At 40.3% G+C, this 25,889-nt stretch overlaps 1 protein-coding gene across 9 annotated transcripts in view; it reads left to right on the top strand.

Moving 5' to 3' along the window:
* Positions 1–25,889, top strand: part of INPP4B (inositol polyphosphate-4-phosphatase type II B) — a 476,089-nt gene that overhangs the window by 391,742 nt on the left and 58,458 nt on the right. For all 9 annotated transcript variants that reach the window (XM_048847033.2, XM_048847031.2, XM_048847032.2 and 6 more), the window contains 4 exons: positions 8,567–8,739; positions 9,340–9,463; positions 12,439–12,556; positions 17,749–17,889. In XM_048847033.2, coding sequence (XP_048702990.2) covers positions 8,567–8,739; positions 9,340–9,463; positions 12,439–12,556; positions 17,749–17,889 — 556 coding nt within the window. The remainder of the gene's footprint in view (positions 1–8,566; positions 8,740–9,339; positions 9,464–12,438; positions 12,557–17,748; positions 17,890–25,889) is intronic.

Raw genomic sequence — 25,889 nt, 5'->3', positions numbered from 1 at the left:
ACACAGCGGGCCTGATTTTGAAAAGGTCACGAATCTATGACCATACCCAAAAGTATATATCCAAATGTAGTGTGCCTAATTTCTATGAGCAATTACCACTGTGCACGTGAAACTTGGGTATTGGGATGCAGAAATTCCCAGCTGAATGCCAGACAGACCATTTGCACATACAGTCATGGTAATTGCACAGACAAATTTGGCCTGCAATCGTGGACATGTTTTTGTTTTTTTTACATGGCCCTAGGTGCCTGACTTCTATCAAGCCTTTACTTTTGCTGTGAATATCTTCCTTGTATTAGTCTGAAGGGTCAGTATTTGTGCTTAGTACGCACAACTGGTCTGGGAAGCGGTAGTTTCCACCACTTCTTTCCCTTAGGAATTCCACTAGGAAAGTGCAGCTTTAAGTTGTAATCAGGATTCCACAGTAGCCACACTGCTCTGCTGCAGACTGAGTCTGAGGTGTTCTCAGTCAAGACTGCCTTCTGGCTTTCCAGGCCATGCCCCCTCCAGGACAGCAGCACGCAGTTTGAAAATGTGCTGTCTGACTGCAGCCTCTGTGACAGAGGGGAAGCTTTGGGGACCTTCCACCACTGCATTCTTCTCACGGCTTCTCCCAATACCCTAACTTATGACTACATAAGACATCAGAACCTAAGACTGAATCTGGCTCATGCTCTCAAACAAAAGTGTTTTCTCTTCATAAAGTACTCCTGTAAAGCCCCTCAGGGTGTGTGTACCCTGCAATAAAAAACCTGCTGCTGGCCTGTGTCCGCTGACTCGGGCTCACTGGGCTATAAAATTGAAGTGTAGATGCTCAGAGTCAGCCTGGACTCTGGGGCCCCATGAGAGCGCTGAGGGAGTCCGAACATCTACACTGCAATGTCATAGCCCCACAGTCTGAGCCCCCAGGAGCCCAAGCCAGTTGACACAGCCCAGCCATATGTGTTTTATTGCAGCGTAGACATACTCTCAGATATGAGTTATACTCTAGCCAAGTGCACTGAACTCTGTAATAAACTCCGAAGTATAGTGTGGAGGCGGAAGGGGTGTTCATATAAATCATATAGACCTTGGTTCCCAAAGGCAGCCTAATAGCAGTAAAGAGCTCATTGTGCAAAAGCACAAAATTCATAGATGAATTTATTAAAATATTATTTGAGCATAGCTTTGTCAGTTTTTAAAATGGTTAAATTTCTGGCAAGTTACCCTCAACTTCCTCAGCTTGTTAAGCAGTTAGCTAACCAAAATAACGCTTTTTAAGTAGCGTAAAAAGTATGAAGTGAAAGCAGAGATTGAAGGAGCAACAGAAACTGACTGCAACTGCCATTACCAGGTACTGCCATTACCAGTGCACACAAACACTGAAAATAAAAATATCTCGTTGTTCCTGAGTGAATGGGCTTAACGTACTATTTAGAGCTAAAAAGCTGAATTCACCTTTCACTTTTAGCCCTTGTGTGTGTGTTTGGGTTGAAAATTGAGAATATAAATGAGATTAGTATCTTGTGGTCATGTACAGTTTACACTCAGAGATGTGTGTGTGTGACACAGCTTGGTCCACTGGGTATTGACAAGCACAACTTGTGCTAAAATTGATATGAACTGTGTATATAAATCCTACTAAAATACGGTTGTACGTGGGACTGGAAGGCTCCTGAGACTGGTAATAGGATACGGAGTTTTTCAGAGATCTGTGTGGAATTAGCTGGTGATCTCAGTTCAGTTTCTAGTGGAAAAGTGTCTGCACTTGAAAATCCACCATCATAACTGGCATCCTTTTTGGTGTTTCTAAGAGATGCCAAGGGTTGAATGATCATGGAGACTGCCCTTTAACAGGGCACAGAGGGGACGCTTGTACTGCTGTTGCCTTTGGTGTCTCCAGGCCAGGCAGTCTGGTACTTATTCAAGAATGAATCTTTGTTTTTAAAAAAACTAAAAATAAATATGAGACTTTATTCTTCAGTGGGTAAATTCTCTAGTTTCTAAACGTAAAGGGCTATTCTAATTTTATAATGGGGAATGATAAGTGATAATGCAATCCTGTTTCAGACTTATTTTCTAGCTCCACCTACTGGAGATTAAACATATTCTGTGTTGAGTGAATGAACAAAAGTTCAGTGTAAACAATCAATCAGATGATTGGCACAAGTAATTTAGTTCAGTTTGAATAATTTTATCTTGTACCTTGCAGGAAAAAAGCAATTCTGTTTATATTCTAGAATAACATTCTAGTATTGTCCAAAACTGAATGTGTTACTCCTAGATCATCAGGCTAAATGTAGTGAGCCTAGAGATTTTGGAAAACTGCTTTTTAAAAAATAACTAAACAGATGTATATTGTAAGTGATATAAATATTTTGATGGGTAATTTTGCTGGCATTTCATAGTGTTTGTGAAACTTAAAAATTCAACAGGAATTGAGACATTTTTAGATATTCAGTATGAGAATTTTTGATTTAAAAAAAATAAAATGATCCTTATGAATCCCTTGTTTATTCAATATACAAGGTCAACTCTCAGAGATCAAGTTAATTAATCAGGCATGTCCTGTTTTCATCACTGTGTGGGAGATGACATGACAAACACAGTTGTAGGGAGATGTCCAGAGACTGCCCAGGTGCGTGCTGCAGGAAGTGGTTTTGGTTCATTACTAGATCTAAAGAGAGGTTCCAATTGCTGAATCTCCAATAATTATCATGACATTCATGAGTGTGGTGCCACCTTTTGTGTGAGATATAAAACCAAGGTTTTAAGCACTTCTGATAATTGAGGAGAATAATGTTTAGTACTTCCATGCTTTTAGATCTTAAAAAGTACTTTATTAATTAGTATAGTGATGTAGGTATTAACGTAAAGTACTCCCGACACTAACAAGAGTAAGGATTTTTATTCTGTTGTCCAGCATAAATTTCAGTTTGAATAATTAGAATTCTGTCTATTCACAATGAAATTTCAGTTGGGTATAGGTTGCTGTGTACTCTTGAACAACTGTTGCTGTCAATCTCAGAAGTGACTTTGTTTTGGTGGTAAGTTAAATGTTGTGTGCATGTCTGAAGTCTCTTCAACTGAAAAGTCTGTGTTGACTGGAGTGTAGTTATTTTCCATAGGGCTGCACTGAGTTAAGATCCACTCTTGTGACGTCCCTAAGACTTGTGGGAGATACAGTTGTGTGATGCTTGTGAGCTCCCTAGGAGCCAAGTGTCAGTCCTGCAGCATTTATGAGTTTTGCAAGACTGAAGCTCCCTGGAAGACTTCGCCCCTCCTCTCCTTTTCTGCTGAGCCAGCTCTATGCTATAATCAGGGCAAATCTGATTATATAAACTCACACTTCTGAAGGTATTGGGAGTATTCATAAAATTAGGGTTCTTCTATGTGTATTTGTAGAGTGTATTTGGGACCTTTCATTAAGTAAAGAGATGAAAAGTATGCTATTAAGTAATATCCTTTCTTTACTTACTGTACACTGAACACAGATGATAGAGGCCTATTGTCCTTAGCTACAGCCCAGCTAAGGTAGGCTAGTTCCTACCTGTTCTGAGACCGTGCTTGACCCAGAAAGCAGCCAGCAGCAGGTCCAGCTCCTAGGCGGGGGGGCCATGGGGATCCACGAGCTACCACTGCCCCAAGCTCCACACTCCCATTGGCTGGGAACTGGCCAATGGGAGCTGTGGGGGGTGGTGCCTGCAGGCGAGAGCTGCGCAGAGCCGCTTGCGGCCTCTGCCTAGGAGCCAGACCTGCTGCTGGCTGCTTCTGGGGCACAGCGCTGTCCGCAGTGCCAGGACAGGCAGGAAGCCTGCTTTAGCACCCCACTGCATCGCTGACCAGGAACTGCCTGAGCCCCAGTCTCCTGCCCCAGGCCTGAGCTCCCCCAAACCCGGAGCCCCCTCCTGCACCCCAAACCCCTCATCCCCAGCTCCGTTGGGTCATGGGCATGAACAATTTTCTTCTGCTGGGTCCCCAGAAAAAACATTTTAAAACCACTGTCTTGGGGTATGTCTACACTACAGCTGAAAGTGAGTCTCCCAGTGGAGATGGACAGAACTAGAGTACTAAAAATAACAATGTGGATGTCCCGGCTCAGGCTCTCAAGCCCACCGAACCCTCTAGGCTTCAGAGCCTGAGCTCCAGCCCAAGCCAGAATGCCCACGCTGCTATTTTTAGTGTGCTAGCTCAAGGCCCACTAGAGCGAGTCTGTCTGCCCAAGTCCACAGGCTCACTCCCAGCTGCAGTGTAGACATTGCCAATCTTTTATCTCTTGAAATAGGATGAATGTCAATTATACTTTTGAGGCTGCTTTAATCTGGCGAGGTGTGACCTTGCTTATTATCATATCAGGCATTCAAGCATCCTTCATATTAATACTATGACAATAAACTCTGCTCTTATCACATACAGAATGACTTCTCTGGCACAGTATATGCTGTGTGTTCCAGTCTCATTCATTATTGTGTTTGCTTTCCTGGGCAAACAGTTTTATTTCAGCAAAAAGAATGAGGAGTACTTGTGGCACCTTAGAGACTAACAAATTTATTTGGGCAGAAGCTTTCGTGGGCTAATGAAGTGAGCTGTAGCCCACAAAAGCTTATGCCCAAATAAATTTGTTAGTCTCCAAGGTGCCACAAGTTCTCCTCCTTCTTTTTGCTGATATAGACTAACACAGCTACCACTCTGAGTTTTATTTCATAGATTCATAGAGTTTAAGGCCAGAAGAGACCAGATCATCTAGTATGACTTACTGTTTGTCTTTACATTTCTTTCAGTTACCCCTGTATTGAGCCCAATAACTTATATAGTGTTTGGCTAAATCATATCTTCATAGAGTTATAGATTGTAAGGCCAGAAGGGACAACTGTGATAATCTAGTCTGACCTCCTGCATAAAACAGACCATAGAGCTTTCCCCTAAGTTATTCCTGTTTGAACTAGAAAGGCATCCAGGCTTGATTTGAAGACATCTGGAGATGGGGAATCCATCACTACTTACCTTAGTAGTTTGTTCCAATAGTTAATTACCATCACAGTTGAAATCTACGTTTAATTTCTAATCTGAATTCGTCTGGCTTCAGTATCTAGCTGTCAGTTCTTATGACCTTCTCCATTGGATTGCTGAGTTTGTTAGCACTTGGTATTTTCTCCCTGTGAAGGTACTTACACACTAATCAAGTCACTTTTCAATCTTTTTGATGAGCTAAACAGATTGTGCTCTTTAAATCTCTCACTGTAAGGCATTTTCTCTAGACCTTCAATCATTTTTGTGGGTCTTCTCTGCACCCTCTCCAATTTCTCAACATCCTTGTAAAAATGTGGACATCAGAACTGTACACAGCATTTCAGTCTCCATCTCACCAATGTCATATACAGAGATATAATCACCTCCCTACTCCTACTATACTCTGTATATATCTCCAACGATCACACTGGACTTTTTGCCACAGCACTGCCCTGGGTGCTCATGTTCAGTTCCTAGTCCACTGTGACCCTTAAATCCTTTTCAGAGTCACTGCTTTCCAGGATACAGTCACAAGCTCAATAGGTATCACCTGCATTCCTTTTTCTCAGATGTATAACTTTTCATTTGGTTTTATTAAAACACATTTTGTTTGAATGAGCTCAGTTTATCAAGAAATCCAGATCACTAGATGACTGCCTTGGCCTCATAATTATTTCCTACCTCGTGCAACCTAGCATTTCAAAAGGTTATTTTATCCTTCAGAGTTCCCTACTCGTAACATACACTTTGGTCAGAATTTAGTTCCTGTGTATATCTTTTCAAATCAAAGTCTAAATTAACTTCCCCACAGGACAACTCTGTCTTCCCTTGCCTGAAGTACCTTTCCAGTGTTAATTAGTCCTTCACTGGTCTAGCTTGGAATGTTACTTGAAACAATTTGCCATTATCTCCAACTTAATTTAAATATTTAAATGGAACATATTTTCATTAAGTCTGTGATCCTTAATAACACCAATCCACAGCAAATATGGTGGCTTGCTGTACATTATTCAATCTGTCACACGCTGTATAATCTTGGTGTTTTCTACACATCTGAATTCTTAAGGTAAAGTGGTGAAAATGGGACAGATTCCTGACGAGGGTGAATCTTGGTGTGATATATTAGAGATTAGGCAAACCCTGGGTGGTTTGGATGCAGATCAAATTTTATTAAAACCTGCAAAGTCCAAATGTGGAGTAGTGATGGGGCCAGTTTGGATAAATGATTCCAGTTTTCATCCATCACTAGATATGTTCATTGTATTCCTTTTTATTTCACTCAAGCATTCCGTTTTTAAAAGTATTTCATTATTTGAAAATCATTTATTTTCAATATGCATTTTAATAACACATCATAATATATTTCAGAATATTTGTGATACATAGTTATTTTCATCACCAACATCTGTCCTTCAGATAATTCCAAAAGTCATTTTATTATCCTTAAATATCCAAAACAAAGAAATAGAGAGAAGTTCAAAAAAGATAGAGAAGAATGACTAATGCTAATACTGCACCCAGCTGCTTCTTTTCCTTGTCTTCCAAGGCTGATCTCCTGTCAGATGTGGGCAGCTTCCACTCTCACAACTAAACTGTATTTGTTCAGCTCTGTATAACTTGGATTATAAACTCTTCAGTGCAGGAATGAGGAGCACATTCTCAGCTGGTGTGAATTGTCAAAAGACAATCCCAGTGTTTATTGGACCACCTGGAGAGTTCCCTAAGGGTACGAATGAGCAGCTCAGGAATCGTTAGGAATCCTAGAATCGTAGGACTGGAAGGGACCTTAAGAGGTCATCTAGGTCATGGCACTCATGGCAGGACTAAGTGTTATCTAAACCATCCCTGACAGGTGTTTGTCTAACCTACTCTTAAAAATCTCCAATGATGGAGATTCTACAACCGCCCTGGACAATTTATTCCAGTGATTAACCACCCTGACTGTTAAGATTTTTTTCTTAATGTCCGACCTAAACCTTCCTTGCTGCAATTTATGCCAATTGCTTCTTGTCCTTTCCTCAGAGGTTAAGGGAGAACAATTTTTCTCCCTCCTCCTTGTAACAGCCTTTTATGTTTTTGAAAACTGTTATCATGTCTTCTCTTCTCCAGACTAAACAAACCTAATTTTTTCAATCTTCCCTCATAGGTCATGTTTCCTAGACCTTTAATCATTTTTGTCGCTCTTCTCTGGACTCGCTCCAATTTGTCCACATCTTTCCTGAAATGTGGCACCCAGAACTGGACATAATACTCCAGATTAGGCCTAATCAGTGTGGAGTAAAGCAGAAGAATGACTTCCCATGTCTTTCTTACAACACTCCTGCTAATACATCCCAGGATGATATTCACTTTTTTTTGCAACAGTGTTACATTGTTGATTCATATTTAGCTTGTGATCCGCTATGACCCCCAGATCCTTTTCCACAGTATTCCTTTGAGGGCAGTCATTTCCCATTTTGTATGAGTGCTACTGATCATTTCTTCCTAAACTGAGTACTTTGCATTTGTCCTTCCTGAATTTCATCCTATTTACTTCAGACCATTTCCACAGTTTGTCCAGATCATTTTGAATTTTAATCCTATCCTCCAATGCACTTGCAATCCCTCCCAGCTTAGTACTGTCTGCAAACTTTATAAGTGTACTCTCTATGCCCTTATCTAAATTATTGATGAAGATATTGAACAGAACCAGACCCAGAACTGGTTCCTGCGTGTCCCCTTTCCATATACCCTTCCAGCTCGACTGTGAATCATTGATAACTACTCTTTGGGAACAGTTTTCCAACCAGTTATGCACCCACTTTATAGTATCTCCACATAGGTTGTATTTCCCTAGTTTGTTTATGAGAAGGTCATCTGAGACAGTATCAAAAGCCTTTCTCAAGTCAAGATATACCGCATCTACCTCTTCCCCTCTATCCACAAGGCGTGTTACCCTGTCAAAGAAAGCTATTAGGTTGGTTTGACATGATTTGTTATTGACAAATCCATGCTGACTGTTACTTATCACTTTATTATCTTCTAGGTGTTTGAAAATTGATTGCTTAATTATTTGCTCCATTATCTTTCCAGGTACTGAAGTTAAGCTGACTGGTCTGTAATTCTCCAGATTGTCTTTATATCCCTTTTTATAGATTGGTGCTATATTTAAGCTTTTTCAGTCATAGTTCCATGAACTTAAAGTGAGCTATAACAATTTACACATCTGGCCCCATGCCTTCCCACATGTTTTGTACAGAGCTATAAATAACTATAGTACTATGGAAATAAGAACACAAGTAAATATGGCAGTTAGATTTATACAGGAGTATTTGCTTTGGGTCAAATCTAGTCCCAGCTCCCACTCTGAGTATGTAGGTTAGACACAGGGGAGATATACAAGGGGAAGGAAGAGAGATTAATCTTTTTCCCAATATAACCATTCCATGGAGCCTGCTCTAACATAATGGTTAAAATGGGGTTGGAAGGACTGGAGGATCTACACAGCCACTGCCAACTTCTCTGTCCCCTGACAAGAAGCTTTTGTCTATAGATTTTTCTACAGTATAACTAGTCTTCATGTTCTTTATTGTTCCAGGTGACTGGTATGAGCAGCTTTATCCCCTCATAATTACACTCAAGGGCTGCATGGGAGAGGTGGTGACAAGGGCAAAGCAATCAATGACTTTTGTTCTACTTCAGGAACTTGCATGTGGCTTGCCACAGCATTTGATGCTGACCCTAAGAAGAGACATCGTCTTTAGTCAAGCAGTAGGTGCTTCTTGAGTCACTGTTTTTCTGTTGTGATTACTGTTTGTTATTTACATGATTGTAATTAATCATGGCATACATGCAGGTATTCGCCATTTCTTTTAACGGAACACAACTTCTTCATTTGTGTTAATTCATTCACTTTAATGTTCTGTACTATGATAAACAATTAATTGATTTAGGTTGGGTTTTCAAAGGACTTAAATGAATAAATGTCATTGAATTTAAATAGGAGTTGGGTGCCTAATTACCTAGGCTCCTTTGAAAACCTCAGCCTTAAATATTAATAGACTTAGGGGCATCTTTCTGATCTCAGTTACAGCAGTGTAAATCAGAAGTAATCCAACTTGAAGTCAATGAAGTTTCATGGGTGTAAAACCAATTTAAGGTCAGAATGAGATCCATATATTTTATGTATATGTTACCCTACAAAATACCATAATATACAATTGAGATGATAAATATTCACCAAACAGGTATTTCCATCTTGTTCCTCAGTCACCAAAGTACAACCTGTATCCTGTAGAAAAATAGCAAACATAGTTATAAAACTCTTAGATTACACTAATTAATCTGTTTTTGTTGTTGTTGGTTTTTTAGCTTGCTGGATTGGTCTGTGGGTTTATAATCAAACTGCACACAAGTTTACATGATCAAGGCTTCCTACAGCAGCTTCATATTGTTGGGTTAATTGTTCAATATGAAGGACTTCTCAGCACTTATAGTAAGTATTGCCCTGCAACAACATTGCTTAGTATTTTTTACAAACCAAGAAGTTCATCCAGTAGGTTCTTATTTTAACTTTCATTCAGTAATTTGGCTTATTGAATCAACAAATATTACCCTAATACAAAATAGCAGGCTTCCATACAATAGCACAGTTAAAGCCATTGATATAGTACTGTATGTCAATTCAGCATAATAAATTATAGTAATGTATTTTTTTCAGGTTTCAGAGTAGCAGCTGTGTTAGTCTGTATCCACAAAAAAACCCAGGAGTACTTGTGGCACCTTAGAGACTAACAAATTTATTTGGGCATAAGCTTTCGTGGGCTACAGGCCACTTCATCAGATGCACTGAATGGAACATATAGTAAGAAGATGTATATATACATACAGAGAAGGTGGAATTTGCCATACAAACTGTAAGAGGCTAATTAATTAAAATAAGCTATTATCAGCAGGAGAAAAAAACTTTTGTAGTGATAATCAAGATGGCTCATTTAGGCAGTTGACAAGGAGGTGTGAGGATACTTAACATGTGGAAATAGATTCAATATGTGTAATGACCCAGCCTCTCCCAGTCTCTATTCAAACCCAAGTTAATGGTATCTAGTTTGCATATTAATTCAAGCTCAGCAGTTTCTCATTGGAGTCTGTTTTTGAAGCTTTTCTGTTGCAGAATTGCCACCCTTAAATCTTTTACTGAGTGGCCAGAGAGGTTGAAGTGTTCTTCTACTGGTTTTTGAATGTTATGATTCCTGATGTCAGATTTGTGTCCATTTGTTCATCAGAGATCTACAACCTATTCTGAAAAATGATCCCTCACTCTCACAGATCGTGGGAGACAGACCAGTCCTCCCTTACAGACAGCCCCCCAACCTGAAGCAAATACTCTCCAGCAACCACACACCACACAACAAAAACACTAACCCAGGAACCTGTCCTTGCAACAAAGCCTGATGCCAACTCTGTCTACATATTTATTCAAGTGACACCATCATAGGACCTAATCACATTAGCCATACCATCAGGGGCTCGTTCACCTGCACATCTACCAATGTTATATATGCCATCATGTGCCAGCAATGCCCCTCTGCCATGTATGTTGGCCAAACCGGACAGTCTCTACGTAAAAGAATAAATGGACACAAATCTGTAAACTATACTAGTACTTGTAAACTATAGTAGTACAAGTGTTTAGCCAGACCCAAATAATTGGTTTATACAAATAAGTCAGCTACCCAATTTAAATACACCCAATATAACACTGTCCTCGGCAGCCAAAAAATCTTACCGTGTTATAGGTGAAACTGCGTTATATCGAACTTGCTTTGATCCACCGGAGCGCACAGCCCCGCCCCCCTGGAGCATTGCTTTACCACATTATATCCAAATTCGTGTTATATCGGGTCACGTTATATCGGGGTAGAGGTGTACCTACTAAATCTATAATCTACTGCCAGTCAGTATTTCTGGAAATTACATGTCAGTCTTTGTGATGTGAAGATAGCGCTAAACTATTTAAATTCCCAACGGCTTCATAGATGCTGTGACAGAGTACACCACAGCTTACTAGTTCACCTTAGAACACAGCTTTGCTTAACACACAGTACTTAGATTTGTTTATAGAGAAAGCAAGTACAGGTTTATTTGACAAAGGATAGCAGATTCATTTGATAGCAAACAGAAATGTTAGAAACAAAGGATTACATATGAAACAAAATCGTAATGTGCTTTCTATGGCCTAAACTTAACTAATAAGTTGTTCTCCTGTATAAAGAAGTTTATTTCACCCAAAGTTCTTCCCGGTGATTTCAGCCAAGCCTGACTGAGATCCCTTTTTCATGAAACAAACCCACTGTCAGTTTATTTCCTTGGTGAAGGATGCCAGAGCATCTTTTCTCACCACTAGATAACCAGACCATACCTTTGATTTTCAACTGAAAATAGGATAATCCCTTCCCCCCTCATACCGCACTGTTTACCTCTTCCTGATTATTTTCTTTTGAAGTCCTTGCAAGCTCTTCATTAGCAAGACCTTACCACAAGACACTCAATACACAATAGTTAGCTAGGGAGATGAGTGTCTCCCATCTCCTGTATGGAGAAGTTTTTCTCCAGGCATTCTACCTTTGAGTGACTTCCCTTTAACTACAAGGTCTTAAGAACATAATTTCCCATATTTATACACACACACACACACACACGTCTTTTTATATATTATCTGTATATACATTTCGTAATGATTATGATGACCAGGGTGACTTTTCAGTAAAGACCTTACATGACCCCTTTTGGTGAACCCTGTAACCCTACATACCCCGGGTCCTCTGCCATTTGGCACCAAGAGGTTTTTGAATCACAGATGCCAAAACTGATAGCTATTAAGTGGGACATACGAAGAGAAAAATTGCAACACACTTTGAAATGCACTGAAGAGGATGGATTTTTTTCAGTCAGGCCGAGTTGTTTTTTTCTGAAAATAGCAACTATCCCACTTAAGTAGGGACAGTTGGTATCAATGCAGCCCTTTGCCATTCCCAAAATCAAGTTTTACTGTGTCCCGCACTACAAAACTACCTCAGTATAAGGGGCTCTCTGGGTCAAGTTTGTCAGAGGTGCACCCGTTATAATACTCAAAATCTTTGCCCTCCAAGAGCAGAAGAGTCTTTAAAGGGCTTGTCAATATGGGCAAAATTTTGAAACCTGTCTGCCGTAAAGTTGTGTCCCTTGAATGTAATGACCTGATTTTCAAAAGTACCCAACACCCACAAGTACTAGTAAGGTCAGAGGGGCAGAAAGTTCTCTACTATTTTTATTTAGATGCCTTAAATGTGAATTTAGTAAAGTAACTTTAGTCACTCTGGTTTGAAATGTATTACACTTATTATCATACTAGCATACTTTTCAGGAATAGACACTAGCTAGCCAGTCATGTCTGCATCTGTTAACATCTTTTGTAATTTTTCTGTACAGGTGAGGAAATTGGGATGCTAGAAGATATGGCTGTGGGCATTTCAGATTTACAGAAAGTAATGTTTAAAATAATTGAAGCCAAATCCAATGACTTCTTGCCTGTAATAACTGGAAGGCGGTAAGTGTTGTCCATTTCTTGAAGCACAAGCCCAGAGACATGTAGCTTTCACTTGTGCCAGTAACATCAAGTGGAAACTCAATGTTTTTCTTTTTGCTGTGTTCTCTTATGTGGGGAATGCTATAAATGTAACTTGTCTGAAGAGTGAATAGAGGGCCCGTAAAGGTAGTAATGTCCTAACGAGCCTGTAAAGGTAATAATGCTTTGTACTTTCTAGTGTAATGTCTTTGTATTTTCAGCTGAGGATCTCAAAGTTACAAATGTTAATACATATTAATTCTTACAGTGTCCCTGTGAGTTGTGTACCTGGTGTTATCCATTTTTATATACAGGGAAATTGAAGCACAGAGAGGTCAGGGCCAAAATTTTCAAAAGTGGCATCTAAGTTTGGTTGCCTCAACGCAGGGGCCCAGCTTGAAACACTGGAGGCCTTGTCTTCAGGGGAGCTGAGCACTCCATTTCCATTCACTTCTGTGGAGATGTGGCGTTGCATCTCTGAAGATCTGACCTGAAGCGTCTCTCAACTGGGAACCCAAAATTAAGATGACCCAAAATTCTGAAAAATTGAACCTACATGATTTGCCTAAGATCATACAGGACATTTGGGGCAGAGCTGGTTGTAAAAACAGATATTTTTAATCCCTACCTGTGCTTTAAATACTACTGCACTTTGCTTCTCAAAGAAGTAATACTTAAATTTAGTACATAAATTAAATACAGAAATAGTGTCTGTGACATACGGGGATTGAAAAGGATAGTTTGCCTGTGATGAACTTTTTTTCTTTGTTGTTAGCCTAGTCTAAAACTTCAAATGTTGTTACTTGTGCAAGAATGATTTCCTTAAGAGTGCTATAATTCTTAAGATGACAGTAAATTAAATTCAGCTAAAAGCAGCAACTTTTTAGAAAAGATGCATTGCCACGGTTGGGGGAAGGAGTGGACATTCACCGCTATTTTTCTTTATTATTCCTGACAATTCATTCTCATACTGTGCACTTTCTGAGAAGGAATTGAAATAAATAGCCAGGAAGGTCAGAGCATGATGGGAAAACATCAGGAATAATTAAGAAAAATTATGGCATATAAAGTAGACCCTGAACAGAAGAAATATGTCCTTTGTAAACGTTCCCATCAAAAGTCTTGAAAAATCCAACAGCCACTGTTACTGGCTTGGTACCATTACTGCTGCTGATTGAACTGTCATGCTAGGAGGTCCAGGTTTTGAAATAGACATGGGCTTTAAGATGCCTGTGGCATTATGGATTGATAGAAGAGACAGCTGTCAGGAAGAGGACTTACTGGCTATCATTACTATACTACACTTACTGGTGAGTGAATCACTGAATGACATGGGTGGTATCAGTTTATTAAAAGGAAGCTTTACCTCTGCTGAGCCCCATTCCTGTTAGAGATGTGATGACACAGTATTGATCAGGGGCATAGGAGGTTAAATGTAAAGAGCAAAAGTAGGGTCAAAATCTAACAATTTTCTAATCACTGTAAAAAAAATATTTTCTGACTAACTTTTATCCTTTTTTAGGTTAGTCTTATATAATAGAGGTCTCTAAAATGAAACTTACAGGGACAATGCAGAGCTGCTAGACAGAAAATTCATTTACCTCTTTTTGTTATAAAGCTTGCAAAGTCAGAGTATTATCTGGTAATTTGCTTTGCAGGGAAATGCTTAGGTACTCAGTTTTATGTGTGAAAACAAGTCAATCCAAACATCACAGCTCTAATGTGTGCTGCAGCCCCAAAACATCTTTCAGGAAACAGTGTTCAGTTTCACATGCTTAAAGGGTTGTTATAAGCAAAAGTAGTTAAAAAAAAGTGGTATTTTTAAAAATTCCTTGGTAATTTTTTTTTGTTATATACATGAAATTTGAGGCATGAGAGGGTAGTTTATTATAAAAACTTTCAACTAGTGTTTTTTATCATCGCTGCATGGTTAAGGTGCAAGACTAGTAAAGTTAAATAGATAATCCCCAAATTTAAATCATTAATACCTAAATGTGCTGTTGTGATTTATTGTTGTTCTCTTGAACAACCTAGTTTTTTTGTTGCAAGAGACTGTATTAAATGCTAAAATTTTGTAATGATTTTTAGGAACACAGGACTGGAAGTGACCTCCTGGATCATTAAATCTAGTCCCCTGCTATCACAGGCAACCCCGCACATAATGCCGTACATTAGTTTATGGAGCTCTATCTTTAAACTAGTTAGGAATAGTAGGGGCAAACAACCTCTGGAAGGCTGTTCCAGAACCTCATTCCTCTGATGGTTAGAAACCTAATTTCAAAGCTAAATTTATTCATGGCCAATTTATACACACCTGTTCTCTTGCCAAAATTGTCCTTTAATTTTTATGCTAAGCCTTCCACTCACTGGGAAATGTAGTTGTATAACCCAAATCAAATCCACTAAGCCTGTCTACATTGAATCCAGCCAAAAAGGAAAAAGTAAATTACATAGCAAAGAAAGATTTTGTTTTATTACTATACCTTATTTAAACCAAACCGGTAAAGCAATAGTAAATTAGTCTCAAATGAGTGCTTTGGATTACAATGATTGTTGTCTTCTTGCCTGACTTCAGTGTTGCTCTTGGGCCGTGAAGATATCCTATTATCCCAGCTCAGTAGTATTTCTCAAAATAATTTGAAAAGCAGCTTTTGTCATTGTGCAATTTAATGGAAATTGAAAAAGTCACACAAGATGGTACCACTGTGGAGCATACACTGTCCCAAGCATACAAAAAATAAAAACAAAAAACACCACATGTAAACACCACTGTTTCAGTTTGTCATATCCAAAGGCGACATCTTACAATGATTTTTTGATAGCCAAAAGACATAGTGATTCTTGGATGTGAAATGCAGTGATTATGATGGTCCTCTGGACTTGATGTTTAGCAGAACATATTTTTAAAATTAGACCAAATCAACATTTCTTTTCAATCTCATGCAAGCATACCATATTAGTAGTACAATAGCATTTGACAGTCAAGATTCATCAATTAGGAACTCCAACCCACAGGCCTGGAATGAGTGGCATTATGCAGAGGTCACCTGAAAAGAGTTTTCTGTGCAAGCAGAAACTTCATAAACTCTGTACTGCTTTAAACTTGGGAATTAAATACAGAAAACATAAATTAGTCTTATCTGGGGCATAGATACTTTTTTGCTTTGAGACTCGCATAACTAGCACACAGCTAATAGATTCATAGATGTTAAGGTCAGAAGGGACCATTATGATCATCTATTCTGACCTCCTGCACAACGCAGGCCACAGAATCTCACCCACCCGCTCCTGCGATAAACCTCTCACCTATGTCTGAGCTACTGAAGTCCTCAGATCATGGTTTAAAGACTTCAAGGATCAGAGAATCCTCCAGCAAGTGACCCGTGCCCCATGCTACAGAGGAAGGTGAAAAACCTCCAGGGCCTCTTCCAATCTGCCCTGGAGGAAAATTCCTTCCTGACCCCAAATATGGCGATCAGCTGAACCCTGAGCATATGGGCAAGATTCACCAGCCAGATATCCAGGAAAGAATTCTCTGTAGTAACTCAGTTAGTAACTAATGATACTGCTCATGAGAGTTCCTACTTTATAGAGCATTTGCTGCTTAACAATACCAGATTTGCACTAGTGCTAACTGAGCCAGGGCATGTGTCACACCCCTGGCTGAGTCCTTGCCTGTGCGTAGTCACCAATCTGCTTTATTGGACCCAATCTTCAGATCCTGCATGCTTCCAAGCACACCAGGTCTGGGCAGTGTCTCTAGCTCTGGCCTCTCAGACACACGCCCAGGTTGCAGATTCCCTAACTGACAGCCCATTGGATGGTGGGGCACCATGGTCCAGCTGCCCAGACTTCCAAGACCCCTTCCAAGTTTCCCCCATAGCTTATGCACACTCTCGCCAGAGCTCCACCCATGTGGGCATGCCAGATTATAGTTTAACTCTTCTGGGACCACATGACACGTAAGGAACACAGAGATTTTACAAAAGAACTTCTTAAACACCACCCACACATTACTCTTAAACAGTACAAGGATATAAGACCTATGCAAAAACCGTTTATGCTCTCCCCGCTGAGTCTATACTAACCCCTTCTGTGAGTCCTTAGGTCCTGTCCCTGTGTAAGGTGGGTAAATCCCTCCTTGCCTTCTTCCTCTTGACACCCCCTCTGCTTCCTGTCAGTGTTTGGTTTCAATCCTCTCTGGCTGGCTTGGCAGCCTTCATTGGGTAATTAAAGTCCCAGCCCTCTGGAGAGAAACTGGGAGAACCAGCTTCCTTTAGCTTAGTCCCCCTGTTTATCGAACCCATTGTTCTTGGTGGGGAGAGGCACATTTGTTATCATTGTCATTCAGGGTTAGAAAGACCTAGACACAAGCCCCACTTCAACAAGATGATGATGCAATCCAACATGATGGATACAGTGTACAAGGAAAGACACAATCAAGGTTATATTAAAAATAGAGGCTGAAACATGGTTTTCACAAAATCAGACAGGGGACACAGATATAACACACAAACTGTCACATCATATCACTTCTAAAACACCAGAATTCATATTTGTGTAATGAGCCATCCTGTACTTTTAAACTGTATTTTCATAGTGCCACTTCTGCTTCAGAGGATGCTTTCTATCCAAGGAGTGAAGTCCTGGCCCACTGAACTCAATGCAAATTTTACCATTGACTGCAGTGGGGCCAGGATTTCACCCAGGGTTTTCACTGGGTACAAGAAATTATGCACTTGTATTACAGGGTACTTCAGGTCAATTCTTGTGCAGACCAAACGGAAATGGTGGTGTAGCTCAGCATATGGCATTTTAATATTTGAAGTGCCTTCATTAATATTTCTATAGCAAGTGATAATGAGGCAAAAGGCTCTTCCTTAATTTTTCTACTGTCCTCACATTTTAATCCTTTTTTTCCACTTCAGTGAAGAAGTCATTATCTAGACCTAGTTTATAATTATATTACTGATCCTATTTCCATATAGATTTGCTTTGGTTTCAAAACAAAAATAAATAAAAAAGACTTTAAGTGAAGGTTTGACACAATTAACAGGAGGGAAAAACATTGATTTCTAAGTGTAAACATCCTTTGCTGTGGGACCTAGGAGGGTGATAGTTTAGACTGAACAGCTAGATATTCTCATCTCTTATACTTCCTTTTATTTTCCTAGTGAACATTATGTAATAGAGGTCAAGCTTCCAGCAAAGATGTTTGAGTTGCTGCCACAAGAGATCAAAGAAGGAAAGCAGCTGCATGTGTACCCAGTCCTCTTTAATGTTGGAATCAATGAACAGCAAACACTTGCAGAGAGGTAAGGCAGCACCTTTAGAAAGATACATGTTTCAGTTTCTGCTTCTGGATGTTGTGCTAGTCCAGATGGTCTCTCACAGGATTACATAGGAACCTTGCTTATTACTTGCCCTTGGGCCAACTCAGATTGTTTTGGTACATATTAAAAACATAAATCACATTAGGGAGATAATCAGATGGTACGAACTAAAACAAACAGTGCAAAAAGTCAGGAAAAGATATGTAATAAGTATATTAATCTATTTCCTACAGTTAAAGCCTGATTTGTTCTTTAATACACACTTAGCTGTAGTTCACACTGACAGAAGCACTGTGTTCTCAAAGAACAGATTTTGGCCCTTTGAAACATCTCTTGGAAAATCCTAAAACTACTTAATTTGTTATCATAGCATGTGAAGCTGAAATGTTGGGCAGGTAATAGGCACTGGGAGATGCATACTTTCCTCACATTTTTAAAATTGATAGTATGGGGCTCATGAGTAGAGGTAATAGATAATAAAGTAATAATGGGTTATATTATTAATAGCCTTATAATGGCAGGAATGATGGGGTTGTATTTTCTTAAACTTTTAATGTATAAATGTGCCTGCACACCCAGAATGCCTAGCTATAGCCTCAAGACAATTCTATATATCAAGCTAGTCTTCCTATTGTACAGTTCCTGTCAAAGATTCACCAAACTATTCACCTGCTTCCTAGGTGAAGGACAGCTCTGGGTAATGTTAAATAACATACGTGACTACAAGGAAGAACCTCCAGAGTTACACACTGCTAGTATTACTAGGTGCACTGTACAATTAGACAAAACATATTATTTGTATTTATTATTTGTATGATTGTATGTCATGGACCAGGACTCCAATGTGCTGTACAAACACAAAATAAAAGATGGGCCTTGCCCCAAAGAGTTCACAATCTAAGGTTATGTCTGCACTTGGAGCTGGACGTCTATTTTCCAGCTCAAGGAGACATACCTGCGCTAGCTTTGATTGAGCTGGCATGCTAAAAATAAAGTGTAACCTCAGCAGCAGGAGGGGCTAGCTGCCCCGAGTCCATGTTCAGCCGAGATGGCAGTCTCTATTCAAGCTGGAATTTAAACCCCAGCTCTATGTGAAGACATACTTTAAGTACAGTAACTCCTTAACGTTGTAGTTATGTTCCTGAAAAATGCGATTTATGTGAAACAATGTTAAGCGAATTCAATTTCCCCATAAGATTTAATGTAGATGGGGGCGGGGGTTAGGTTCCAGAGAAATTTTTTTCGCCAGACAAAAGACATTATATACATATACAGTATAAGTTTTTAACAATTTTAAACAAACAGTTTAATATTTCACACAGCAATGAATGATTGTTGAGGTGCTTGGTTGAGGTGGAAGAGTGAGGTGGTGGAATATTTCCCAGGGAATGTCTTGCTGCTAAATGATGAACTAGAACTCAGCTGAGCCCTCAAGGGTTAATACGCTGTTGTTAATGTAGCCCCACGCTCTACAAGGCAGCATGGACTGAGGCAGGAGGGAGGAAACACAATAGATGCAGGGCACTAGCTGCAAACACTTCCCTGCAAAAACTGAACATGATGATGAGCCCACGCTATCCAGCTGGAGCGCACCACTCCCTCCTCCTAACAGCACATGCACGGCTGCACAGGTGCTGACTTTCCAAAGTGCTGGGGGGTGCGTGCATTAGTGAAAGAGAGAGACAGGCATTGCCCCTTTAAGTACGCTGACCCTACTTCAGGTACGTTACCCTTTTAAGCAGATCAGCCCGTTCAGACAGGAAGCAACAGCTTCCAGCAAGCTCCCTTCTTTCTGAACCTGAGCCCTGTCCCCCTCCTCCACTTTGTAGCACCTCTCTACCCCGCCCCAGCAAGCAGGAAGCTCCCGGGAGCAGCTCCAAGGCAGAGGGCAGGGCAGGAGCAGCACAGCAGTGGGGGGAGAGACAGCTGAACTGCTGCTGGGCAGCTGCTGAGCCACATCCCTTAGAGGGAATTTAGGGGAGCTGATGCGGGGGTGGGCTGCTGCCTGCCCCTCCCCCCCCCCCCGGTTCTAATCCCCACAAGAAGGGGCTGCTCTTCCAGAGAATCCTGCAAGCTGTGAAAAAGCTGACAGCTGCCAAACGACGTTATAAGGGAGCATTGCTCAGGCAGTGGTGCTATAAGGAGGGCTTTGGGATGTATGGCCACTGGGAAGCATTCATGTTCTCTCGGGATGGACTTCACTTGAGTAAGGAAGGAAATAGACTTCTAGGATAGAGGATGGCACAACAGATCAAGAGAGCTTTAAACTAGGAATTCTGGGGAGATGGTTGGGAGATGTCCAGGTAATCTCCACGCCAGTTGTTCTCTTTGAGAGGGAAGAAAACGAAGTAAGAAAGGATACAGCCGTGGGTAGGAGAATTGATATAAGGCGGAAGGGCAGTGTACATACCAATCTAATAGGTAACATTGGTGGTAGAATGTCTGTGCCCAATCGGGTAAAGAATGTGAGCGAAGCCAAATGGCAAAAATTAAGATGTTTGTACACTAATGCAAGGAGCCAAGGTAACAAAATGGAGGAACTAGAGCTACTGGTGCAGGAAGTGAAACCAGATATTATAGGGATAACAGAAACATGGTGGAATAGTAGTCATGACTGGAGTACGGGTATTGAAGGGTATGTGCTGTTTAGGAAAGACAGAAATAAAGGCAAAGGTGGTGGAGTAGCACTGTATATCAATGATGAGGTAGACTGTAAAGAAATAAGAAGTGATGGAATGGATAAGACAGAGTCTGTCTGGGCAAAAATCACATTGGGGAAGAAAGTACTAGAGCCTCCCTTGGGATAGTGGTTGGGGTGTGCTATCGACCGCCAGGATCCGATCTGGATATGGATAGAGACCTCTTTCATGTTTTTAAAGAAGTAAATACTAATGGGAATTGTGTGATCACGGGAGACTTTAATTTCCCAGATATAGACTGGAGGACAAGTGCTTGTAATAATAATAGGGCTCGGATTTTCCTGGATACAATAGCTGACGGATTCCTTCACCAAGTAGTTGCTAAACCGACAAGAGAGGATGCCATTTTAGATTTGGTTTTGGTGAGCAGTGAGGACCTCATAGAACAAATGATTGTAGGGGACAACCTTGGTTCGAGTGATCATGAGCTAATTCAGTTCAAACTAAATGGAAGGATAAACAAAAATAGATCTGTGACTAGGGTTTTTGATTTCAAAAAGGCTAACTTTAAAAAATTAAGGCAATAGTTAGGGAAGTGGATTGGACTGAAAAACTTGTGGATCTAAAGGCGGAGGAGTCCTGGAATTACTTCAAGTCAAAGTTGCAGAAACTATCAGAAGCCTGCATCTCAAGAAAGGGGAAAAAATTCATAGGCAGGAGTAGTAGACCAAGCTGGATGAGCAAGCATCTCAGAGAGGTGATTAAGAAAAATCAGAAAGCCTACAAGGAGTGGAAGATGGGAGGGATTAGCAAGCAAAGCTACCTTACTGAGGTCAGAACATGTAGGGATAAAGTGAGAAAGGCCAAAAGCCAAGTAGAGTTGGACCTTGCAAAGGGAATTAAAAGCAATAGTAAAAGGTTCTATAGCCATCTAAATAAGAAGAAAACAAAGAAAGAAGTGGGACCACTAAACACTGAGGATGGAGTGAAGGTTAAAGATAATCTAGACATGGCCCAATGTCTAAACAAATACTTTGCCTCAGTCTTTAATGAGGCTAATGAGGAGCTTAGGGATAATGGTAGGACAACAAATGGGAATGAGGATATGGAGGTAGATATTTCCACATCCGAGGTAGAAGCCAGACTCTAACAGTTTAATGGGACTAAATCAGGGGGCCCGGATAATCTTTATCCAAGAATATTAAAGGAACTGGCACATGAAATTGCAAGCCCATTAGCAAGAATTTTTAATGAATCTGTAAACTCGGGTTGTACCGTATGACTGGAGAATTGCTAACATAGTTCCTATTTTTAAGAAGGGTAAAAAAAAGCGATCCAGGTAACTACAGGCCTGTTAGTTTGACATCTGTAGTAATGCAAGGTAATTGGGGCAAAATACAACATGGCTTTACAAAAGGTAGATCATGTCAAATCAATCTGATCTCCTTCTTTGGGAAGGTAACAGATTTTTTAGACAAAGGTAACGCAGTGGATCTAATTTACCTCAATTTCAGTAAGGCATTTGATACGGTTCCACATGGAGAATTGTTAGCTAAATTGGAAAACATGGGTGTCAATATAAAAATTGAAAGGTGAATAAGGAACTGGTTAAAGGGGAGACTACAGTGGGTCACACTGAAAGGTGAACTGTCAGACTGGAGGGAGGTTACCAGTGGAGTTCCTCAGGGATCAGTTTTGGGACCAATCTTATTTAATCTTTTTATTACTGACCTTGGCACAAAAAGCGGGAATGTGCTAATAAAGATTGCGGCTGACACAAAGCTGGGAGGAATTGCCAATACAGAGAAGGACCGGGATATCATACAGGAAGATCTGGATGACCTTGTAAACTGGAGTAATAGTAATAGAATGAAATTTATAAGTGAAAAGTGCAAGGTCATGCATTTAGGGATTAATAACAAGAATTTTTGTTATAAACTGGGGGCGCACTACTTGGAAGTAACAGAAGAGGAGAAGGACCTCAAAGTATTGGTTGGTCACAGGATGACTATGAGCCGCTAATGTGATATGGCCGTGAAAAAAGCTAATGTGGTCTTGGGATGCATCAGGCGAGGTATTTCCAGTAGAGATAAGGAGGTGTTAGTACCGTTATACAAGGCATTGGTGAGACCTCATCTGGAATATTGTGTGCCGTTCTGGTCTCCCATGTTTAAGAAGGATGAATTCAAACTGGAACAGGTACAAAGAAGGGCTACTAGGATGATCTGAGGAATGGAAAACCTGTCTTATGAAAGGAGACTCAATGAGCTTGGCTTATTTAGCCTAACTAAAAAAAGGCTGAGAGGAGATATGATTGCTCTCTATAAATATATCAGAGGGATAAATACCATGGAGGGAGAAGAATTATTTAAGCTCAGTACCAGTGTGGACACAAGAACAAATGGATATAAACTGGCCATCAACAAGTTTAGGCTCGAAATTAGACAAAGGTTTCTAACCATCAGAGGAGTGAAGTTCTGGAACAGTCTTCCAAGGGAAGCAGTGGGGGCAAAAGACATATCTGGCTTCAAGAGTAATCTTGATAAGTTTATGGAAGGGATGATATGATGGGATAGCCTAATTTTGGCAATTAATTGATCTTTGATTATTAGCGGTAGATATGCCCAATGGCCTGTGATGGGATGTTAGATGGGGTGGGATCTGAGTTACTCCAGAGAATTCTTTCCTGGGTGTCTGGCTGGTGAGTCTTGCCCACATGCTCAGGGTTTAGCTGATCACCATATTTGGAGTCGGGAAGGAATTTTCCCCCAGGGCAGATCGGCAGAGGGCCTGCTGGTTTTTCGCCTACCTCTGCAGCGTGGGGCAAGGGTCACTTGCTGGAGGATTCTCTGTACCTTGAAGTCTATAAACAACGATTTGAGGACTTCAGTAGCTCAGACATAAGTTAGGGGTTTATTACAGGAGTTGGTGGGTGAGATTCCGTGGCCTGTGTTGTGCAGGAGGTCAGACTAGACTATCATGATAGTCCTTTCTGACCTTAAAGTCTATGATTCTATGAACTTTAAATGAGCTTGTTCCCTAATAGATCAGCAACATAACAACAAAACAGTGTTAACCGGGACGACTTTCAATGAGGAGTTACTGTATAAGACAAAAGACAACAGATGGGTGAATAGATGGGGAGTACAAGGAAGCAATGAGATACCAGTGGCCTAATCTTTGTCAAGTTTTGTGTAGGAATCAAGGCAAAGGAGAGTTTTAAGGATTAGAAGGAGAATAATGAGGTAGTATTGTAGATGTTTATGGGGAGCAGCCTCCCAAATGTGAGGGGCAACGTGGGAGAAGGCATGAAGGGACTTGTTTGAGAAGTTTAACCAGTTGGGGATGGAGGCTGGCATGGGCCAATCAGAGGCAGACGTCGACATCTCAGTAGTGAGTGAGAGATGATACGTAGGGTGGGAATAGGCTGAGAATAGCCTTAAAAGTGAAGACAAGTAGCTTATGTTTGATGCAGTAGAGAAAGGGAAGCCAGTGGAGGGAGGCAAAGAAAGAGGTGACATGGTCAAAGTGACAGGCTCAGAAAATTATGTTTGCACCACCATTCGGAATGGATATGAGCAGGGCAAGATTGTATTTGACAAGGCTAGAGACAAGGGTATTGCAGTAATTGAGATGTGAGATGAGAGCGTGGAAGAGAGTTTTAGCTATGTGGATGTATATGAAAGGCCGGATTTTAGAGATGTTAGAAAGAATCAGCAAGATTTAGATATAGCCTGGATGTGAGGATTTAGAGAGAGGGCTGAGTTGAAGATGATGCCCAGATTATGGGCCTGAGTGACATGGAGGATGGTGCTGTTCTCCACAGTGATCAATATACTGCTCTTTTCTGTACACACATACAAAAGAAAATCATACCATAAAAATTAAAAATTAAGAAAACATGTCTGTCAAGCAAATCAAATTGGATTAATCTATGGAGAAATAACTATTCTGCCATTTCAGGTATAAACATAAAACTTTGAGTTACAATATTATCTGACTTCACTGGACTCCCTTGAATTTTAGAGATTCACGTTTGTACTAGAGAGATGAAATTAAGAATGGAAACACTGAATGTGTTTTTCAATAAAAGGTTATCTATAAGTATTTTGGGGAGTGAGAAATAATCATCATACTAGGAAACATTAATAACAATAGAAATAATCTTTTGATGATTAATGTTATGTTATTTCAATAGAACTGAACATCTCCAGTTTCAGTGAGCCATAGCTGGGAATATATTTGGTTTAAGAGTAACACTGAAACACTGGGGAAATGATAGGCAATCTTCAACAGAAGAGCAGATATAGTTAATATCTACTTTGCTTGCATTATAAGAAATTATGCATATAACATACAGAAATCATGACAGTGTGTTAAAATACAGCATTACATTTAGGAGTTATGTACATAGATCATCTTTTGCCCACTCTGTATCACACAACAGCTAAAGAATTGAGCCCCAAATTCTGCATGTGCGTGCGCACACACGCACTTTCCATAGTACAGTTCAACTGGGACAGATGTGGACAGTGCAAAGGTGCAGAGAAAGGGTGATGGCATGGTAATTTATCCATGACAATGTTGCTAAGCTAGCCAAACTGTCCATGTAAGATTACGCCCCCACTCTTTCACAGCACCTAGATATTGTGGTGATGGACACTTCAGCAATATTTATATGATAAATAGATTATATAGAGCACAGTAGTGGCTGAAGGTACTGCAGCCAGTGGATGAAATAGTGGCTGTAGAACAACTATGTTCTTTACAGGTTTCAGAGTAACAGCCGTGTTAGTCTGTATTCGCAAAAAGAAAAGGAGTACTTGTGGCACCTTAGAGACTAACCAATTTATTTGAGCATAGGCTTTCGTGAGCTACAGCTCACTTCATCGGATGCATACTTATCTGGATGGTTACCTGCGGTTATCTGAACCCAAAGCGATGGTAACTAGTCTCTGTTTTCCAGGCAGTGTCAGGAGATAAATCAGTGGGGGGACACAGCACCTCCATCTGAGAAATGATTGTTTTACACAAGAGTGCTTTCACCCAATAATCCATGTTTTTATTGAATACAAAGAACACTTCAAAATTAGCAATAATCTAGTTACCCAAAATATAGTTACCCGAAATCTGAGGTGGAGTCAAGTGACAGCAGCAGGTTTCCAGTGGCCAGCCTTCCTCCTAGCTGCTGTGGAGCTTGTCAGTGTCTTCTTGCTCATAGAAAATCCACACTTCTCCAAAGTACACTTTCTAACTAATCTTTTTTATAAGTAATTAAAAACAAAGCTGTCAGGGTTCCTTCCCCACTCTGAACTCTAGGTTACAGATGTGGGGACCTGCATG

The sequence above is a fragment of the Caretta caretta genome, chromosome 4 (assembly GCF_965140235.1).
Source record: "Caretta caretta isolate rCarCar2 chromosome 4, rCarCar1.hap1, whole genome shotgun sequence".
Classification (NCBI taxonomy): domain Eukaryota; kingdom Metazoa; phylum Chordata; order Testudines; family Cheloniidae; genus Caretta; species Caretta caretta.
The sequence above is the reverse complement of the archived record's forward strand: the minus strand, read 5'-3'. Positions and strand labels throughout refer to the sequence as shown.